The sequence below is a fragment of the Cuculus canorus genome, chromosome 6 (genome assembly GCF_017976375.1).
Source record: "Cuculus canorus isolate bCucCan1 chromosome 6, bCucCan1.pri, whole genome shotgun sequence".
NCBI classification, from domain to species: Eukaryota; Metazoa; Chordata; class Aves; order Cuculiformes; family Cuculidae; genus Cuculus; species Cuculus canorus.
The window spans coordinates 14,063,971-14,071,315 of NC_071406.1; the positions used below are offsets into that span (position 1 = coordinate 14,063,971).

Sequence of the window (7,345 nt, forward strand, 5' to 3'; positions counted from 1 at the left end):
ATGAATTGAACACACAGGCTATATAAAACAAGAGTTATATTCCAGTCTCAAGCCATCAACTCACTCAACCAAAAAAACCTCTATTTTGACCTGTTATATTGGATTTACCTGGAAGAGAAATAAAATAAAATTTAGCCTGAAGATTTGAAAGCCTCCTGCCTAAAGGTAGTCTCCTTTTATTCCATAAATGGAATTTTTTCAAACTCTTTCACAAAGGTCACAAGAACAATAACCTCATGCCTTACAGCCAGAAAGCACCTAAGAGGTATCTCATAACTTGATATTTCAAGGACAACTGCAAGTGATAGGTGGTGGTCCAGAAAGATATGGCATGGATTACTTCAGCAGAAAATGGCTTCATCAACGTAAAGCAACTCCAATGCCTCAGCAGCCAGTACATCAACTTTATGTCACTGAATGATTCAAAAGGAAAACAGAGCTCAGTGATGCTTTGAGCAAACACAGGCATGACAGTTATTATTGTAACACAAAGGACAAATCCAGGGCAGAGAGGACACTCAGCACATTTGTGACTGAGAAGGTACAAAATGATAGAATTTTTCTGTAAGGATGACAACAGAGATCAGAAGAGGAGAACTGTGGTGATGTCAGCAGGGAGGGCTACTGGAATGGCTGCAACAGAAACACAGAAAAGATGGACTACAAAGTTTGAGAGCTATCATCTTGGAGATCACATAAAAGCTTCAAGGTCAGGCTATAATGGAAAGTTCACTGCCCATGCACTAAAGACCTTTCCAGAAGATTAGTAATCCTGAGTAAAGCTTGGTTCTGCCAGACTAAACATTTTTAAGTTAGTCTGAAACAGGAGAATGATTTGCTTTGGCAACTTTTCATCACAGACCTCACCTGTTTCTGCACCAAATGTCAGACTAATTTCTTATACTTTGCATTCTTTGACATAAAAGGTCGGCAGAACTAGATTTCAGCAAAACAATGCAGGTGCTAGCAAAAATCTAGCTGTACGAGCATGAACTGGAGCATAACTAGTGTGCCCTACTGAAGAATGGTGATTGCAACAGAAGAATGTACATGACACAAGAACTTACACAGAACAGAAACACTGTCTCTCAGTATTTATGTAACAGCACAATACAGACTGCCCTGGTTTTTGAACATCTTCGGGTTGTTCCATAGGAGGAATGGCAAACATACATACAAACTCCCCAGTTTAAATGATAATGCTCCCAAAACTCTCCATTGAACTTTACCCTTTCCATTTTCCAGACTGCACTGGCAGGAAGGCAGAGCAGAACAGCAGAACTTCCAGTTCAAAGTGTGAGAAATTCCCCTCCTCAGCAGTCTTGTGATTTGAGATGCACACAGAACAGAGCACTTTTGAAGCGAGCCTTTAATATTTTAAGAGAGAATTCTTTATTCACAGAATGTGCAATAACTCCTTCCGAACTATATGCAAAAATAAACCCCGAAATTCTAATGAAGATACAGAAAAAAAATAGCAACACAGCAGTATTCCAAGAGAATACATAATTCACAAGTTTAAAATTCAAGCACTCCCTTCCTATGCCTGGAGCTCTCTTAAAATATTAACAATCAAATCTCTCCGGTAAGTGTATGGGGTATACTTTATTCTGAACCAGTACCTTGGGAAAAGGTTACCACTCGGAGCATACATTTTTGGCCCTTGTTTGCCCATCAGACCACGAAGAATCCTGTTGCGGGACAAGATTTTATCATAAAATTCAACCCCTCCTTTGGCGTAGTCTTTGGAGATAGTAGCTGCCTTTCTGTCAGCCTTGCAGTCTAGGTGATAGGTCATAGCGTCATAAGAAATATAATAGAACATTAGTCCAGCAGCGGCAGTTATGAGGTTACAGAGGCTGCGAAGTATCACGGGGCCAGAAGACAAACCCAGATGTAGCTTTATAACTTTCCCACAGAGAAATGTACCAGCTAAGCAAGTTGGAGCCACAATTGCACTTGCTAAAGGGCTGCCACTCCGCAAATATGCAACTTCTCTGGCAATGGCAAACTTCTGAGCTTCAAGTGAAAATGTCAGAGCTTCTTTCAAAGCAACACCTTCGTTGCTCTCCCAGTCTACTTCCTTGCCATTGATCACAACGACATGGTTGACTATTCCTTTTTCATCCTCAGCTGTGCTATCAAAGTTAGGCGGGATGCCCACCAAAGAGCCTGCAGGCAGCCAGGGGATTCCAGCACTCACAGGGAGGAAACCAGAAGCTGCAAAGGCTCGATAGGAATCGGTGGACTTCACATTAGTGTCTCGAAGGACATCCTGAAAGACACCACAGAGCTTCTGTGAAAGCTCAGCTGGCTGCCCCTCTGACCAGCACTCATGCAACAGTTTGAATGTCTGCTCAGGAAACAAATGATAGGAAAGGTTAGTGCTAAACAGTCCCATGCACGAAACAGCCAACAAAGTGATCTTGCGCTTCTTTAACCACACAGATGCCTTCCGCAGGAACTGCACTGCCATAGTCAAATCCTAACCTGTTTGTAACACAAAATCAGGAATTAAAGAGTGCATAAATGGGTCCCTCATCTCTATAGCATTAAAAAAAAAAACCCAAACCAAAACAAAGTAAAACACACAAGAAGAAATAAAGTACAATAACCAAAGAAACATTCTCTCTTTTACATTAATAAACCACAAAACACCTTTACAGAGAAAGTGATATTCATTAATTTATGGGCCTTAGAACATAGGGTGATTCATAAGGAAAATTAACTTCTCCCTCACCTCCAGTAAATCAATTTACTGCAAACAAAGACAATAATAAAGCCACCTGACTTCCTCCTTCTCCCAGCAATCAATACACATTCTGTAATTACCCAACATGTCTAGTCCTTGCCAGCACAATCCTACAGTTGCACTCCACTAGACACAGGCTACAGGTATTAAAGCCACAAAGTGCAAATAATTAGATTAATTTATGCTAACCTCTTCTACAGTACAGCTCCACAAATTTTAATCAGTAACCTCAATACTAAATTCAGTAACTTGATCCTGACTACAACAACCAAAATAGGATCACATTTTTATTTTATTTTCAGGAGAGAGAATTTTCCTTTAGAGTTTGTTGTAATGGATAGTCAACTTCACTATTAAAAAAACCGCCAAACTACTATGAGTTTTTCTAGTTTTTTTCAGACTTCAAATCCAGACAGTGGTTCTAGCTTACTCAGAAGAAAGCTATTTTCAGAAAGCAGCGTGCTTTCAGTGGTTGCATTTAAAAATTTGTATGTGAAATAACTTCTTTGACAAATAATACATGGAATCCAGAGCAGAAACTGGAACAGAAATTGGTTCAGGGCAGGCAACTATGTTCTGACTCTTTAAATAAGCAGATAAATTTTAAAACTTTCAATCCTGCCAACTTCTTCAGTTGAAGAGTCCTGCTTCGGTGAGCTATCAGTTCCTTTCATGGTCCAAGCTACGTGATATGCTTTGTCCAGAAAGCTCCAATCTCTTTAAAAAAATCCCATTTATTACAGAATTCTCCCCTATAATGATGCTACTATAAAGGTATTAGGCACCTAAGTCCAACAGACATCAGTGAAAATTGGGTGCCCCAGTTTCCATTTGCCCCTTGCAGTGTCTTTTCTCTCAGGGCTTTAACACCTGACCTTCAGAGAATTTTGTTGCAGCTGTTGAAGACATTAGTATTTCCAGCTGTCCTTACAGGAAGCTGAGGTGGAAGAAGGAAATCATGTTTTGATACGACCACCAAGGTCCTAGTGTAGAGTGCCATTAAAGGTGGGTTTCAGCTACACTGCTGGGCTTTGTTCAGCTGCAACACAGACATATGCTCTCTTTTCCCACTCACACTGAACAAGAACCTCCCGCAGAGGGGTAGAGCGGACAACTGGGGGCTGTAACATCAGAAAACAGCGCTGCATAACATGCCAGGGTACACTAGTCATGAGCAACGGCAAATGAGTATTAACCACAGGGAAACAAAAAGGGATTAAATTAAAGGCGGTGTTTTAATGATATGTTATTACTCCTCCTTCCTATGAAGATCTTTCAGACTGTAAATTCACCAAGGGAAGAACAATCTTGTTTAATGTTTATATTGCACTGAACACATACTGAGTGCTTAATAAAAACAATGATGCATGTAAGTATACAGTAATTTAATACATATTCTTAGTGTAATAAGCAGTGGTATTCTTAGGGAAGTGGTGATTTGTTTGACAAAATTATTTAACAAAAACACACTAAAGAGCCAAGACCTTGGACGAAACCCAATTCTGGGAGAAAAGCTCCTTGATAATAGAGCCAAAATACAGAAAATGGTAATAATAAACCTAAATGATCTCTTTGGAGTTAACGACCTCTTGGCAAATCTGGTAGTCTAGATCTGACTGAACAGGTCATGCCACATATAGTGGGAGGGCAGCACTTCTAAGGGGATGACTGTATGAAGACTATTACTTGATCCATACGTGAAGCTGAGCAAGCAATTTTCTGCAGTTCATGTTAAGAGACAGCCCTCTCATTTGGGCTGGCTAACAGGTCTTTTTAAGACAAGGAACACTGTAAGAAGAAAATTCCCCCCTCAGCTTATGTCCGCACCAGAGTGGGGAAGGAGGCCATGCTGAAAGCCAGTCTGCTCTCCTTTCTTGCATGATAAAACAGTGCTTGCCAAACAGACAGGACACTGAATAGTCATCAGTGACCAGTCACTTCTCCTGAACAGACAGTACAGCAGGGTATGCCTCAATGCACTAACACTAACTTTTTTCCTGCTACAGGCATAAAAATTGTAAGAGTTGCTCAGTATTTTTTACTTTTTCATTGAACTATCCTTTGTGCATTGTTTCAAACCTTTGCGGGCAGACTCCTCACAGCCCAGGCAATGTCCTTGACTGGACTATGCCTAGCAGTCCTGCCACACACCTAATGCAAGAATAAACAGGAATGCCACAGAGCATTTATTTTCTCATGTTAGTCAATACTCACAAAAATAAAAGGAAAATTGTCTTTGATACTTTTTAGCATTCAGGCTTTCAAGTCTTCCCTGCAGGTCAGCGCAGACTCTCAGCTCTTGCAGAAGAATCCCACTACAGCTCTAACTGCAAATGGCATCTCTGCTTTTATTTACAAGTTGTGTGCAATTTACGTATAACTAAAGCAATGGGAAACTTCAAGGCAATTTACACAGACCATATAGGATCGTAGAAAGGTTTGGGTGGGAAAACTTCAAAGATCATCCAGTTCTAACCCCCCTGCCATGGCCAGGGACACCTTCCACTGGTTCAGGTTGATCAAAGACTCATCCAACCTGGTCTTGAATACCTCTAGGGATTGGGCATCCACTGCTTCTCTTGGCAACCTGTGCCAGGGCCTCACCACTCTTACAGTAAAAAAAATTATTCCTAACATCTCCCCCTTTCCAGCTTAAAAACGTTACCCCTAATCCTCTCACTGCACTCTGTGCTTAAAAGCCCCACCCCAGCTTTCCTGTAGGCTCTCTTTTAACTTCTGGAAGGCTGCTATAAGGTTTCCCCAAAGCCTTCTCTTCTCCAGGCTGAACAACCCCAACTCTCTCAGCCTTTGCAGGAGAGGTGCTGCAGCCCCCTGATCATCTTCATGGCCCTCCTCTAACACATCTCTATCCTTCCTGTGCCGAGCACTCCAGAACTGACAGCAGGACTCCACTCTTCCCCCACTCTGTAGCTGCACAGGGTTGTTGCGCCCCAAGTGCAGGACCCGGCCTTTGGCCTTGTTAAACCTCGTGCCACTGCTCTCAGCCCAGCGGTCCCGCCTGTTCAGATCCCTTTGGAGCCCCATCAGATCCACGCTTCCACCCAGCTTAGCGTCGCCTACGAACAAGCCTCACCAGCCGGAAAAATACCAAAGGGGGAGGCTAAAACCGGCTCCGGGCGAGGGGCAGAGGAGGGCCCGGCCGTGGGGCAGCGCCACCCACCCTGGGCACTCGCTTTCTTTCCCCTTCCCCACCCCCCGCACCTTCCCCCGCACCTACCGGGCGGCGGGCGGGGCCGCGGGCGGAAGGGGCGGGCGGGGGGCAGGCTCAGAGCGCGAAGCCCTGTGAAAACCCTCCCTCGGGGGCACACGGACGAATAGCGAGGCCGCCGAGGGCTGCGAGGGAGGCCGGGAGGGGGCGGGTAGCCCGCAGTCCGATTCCCGCTGTGCCCTCGTGTTTTTGTGCTATTCACTGCCGGTGCTTTCCCTGCAGAATGCTTTTGGTCTGTGTTAGCAACGCAGCCCTCCCCCTGAGGGCAGGAGCGCTTGCTGGGAAAGGAATAAGTCGCAAAATTAGCATCTGCCGCAGAGGATTTGTTCCTCTGTCACCCCGGTGGCAAAACAGCACATGCAGGCTTTTTTATTTGCTTTAAAGTTATGATTGCATATTAGAAAATATTTCTTTACCGAAAGAGAAGTCAAACATTGGAATAGGCTGCCCAGGGAAGTGGTGGAGTCTGTCTCGCTAGAGGTGTTCAAAGTTACAGAATCATAGAATAGTTCAGGTTGGAAGAGACTCCAAAACCCATCCAGTTCCACCCCCCTGCCATGGGCAGGGACATCCCACCAGACCAGGCTGCTCAAAGCCCATCCGACCTGGCCTTGAGCACCTCCAGAGATGAGGCAGCCACAACTTCCCTGGGCAACCCGTGCCAGTGCCTCACCACCTTCATAGTGAAGAAATTCCTCCTTACGTCTAGCCTAAATCTGCCCCTCTCCTGTTTATAACCATTGCCTCATGTCCTATCACCACAAGCCTTTGTAAACAGTTCCTCTCCAGCTTTCCTGCAGCCTCTTTAAGGTACTGGAAGGTCACTGTAAGATCTCCTCGGAGCCTTCTCTTCTCCAGGCTGAACAACCCCAACTCTCTCAGCTTATCCTCATATGGAAGGTGCTTCATTCCTCTGATCATCCTTGTAGCCTCCTCTGGACCTGTTCCAACAGCTCCATATCCTTCTTATGTTGATGATTCCAGAAATGTACACGATACTCCCAGTGAGGTCTCGCAAGAGAAGAATGGAGGAGCAGAATCACCTCCATGGAGCTGCTGGCCACGCTTCCTTTGATGCGGCCCAGGATACAGTTGGCCGCCTGGGCTGCGAGTGCACATTGCCAGCTCACATCAAGCTTCTCATCGACCAGCACCCAAAAAAAAAAAAAAAATCCATATAGATGTGACACTTTGGGACATGGTACAGTAGGCACAGCAGTGTTAGGCTGATGGTTGGACTTTTAGAGATCTTTTCCAACGTTAGTGATTCTGTGATTCTGTGATTCTGTGATTCTGTGATATCTTCTTGAAGTGAAGATAGCCACTGTAGTCTCTCAGGAACCCCACACAGATTTATTCCACAG

General features: G+C 44.3%; 1 protein-coding gene across 2 annotated transcripts; it reads right to left on the reverse strand.

Annotated features, from left to right (window-relative positions):
- Positions 1 to 1,111: 1,111 nt before the first annotated feature.
- Positions 1,112 to 6,047, reverse strand: TMEM177 (transmembrane protein 177). 2 transcript variants are annotated; one of them, XM_054070257.1, is made up of 2 exons: positions 4,967 to 5,916; positions 1,112 to 2,490 (listed from the first exon to the last, which is right to left on the reverse strand). In XM_054070257.1, exon 2 carries the CDS (start codon positions 2,474 to 2,476, stop codon positions 1,541 to 1,543), a length of 936 nt encoding a protein of 311 aa, XP_053926232.1. In that variant the 5' UTR covers positions 2,477 to 2,490; positions 4,967 to 5,916; the 3' UTR covers positions 1,112 to 1,540. The 2 variants fall into 2 exon arrangements, with proteins under 2 accessions (XP_053926232.1, XP_053926231.1); XM_054070256.1 differs by lacking the exon at positions 4,967 to 5,916 and adding an exon at positions 5,991 to 6,047 and having other exon boundaries at positions 1,113 to 2,490.
- Between the last annotated feature and the right edge of the window lie 1,298 nt (positions 6,048 to 7,345).

Excerpts from the sequence above, each read along its gene's own strand:
- TMEM177 (XM_054070257.1), bottom strand. The coding sequence starts at position 2,476 with ATGGCAGTGCAGTTCCTGCGGAAGGCATCTGTGTGGTTAAAGAAGCGC.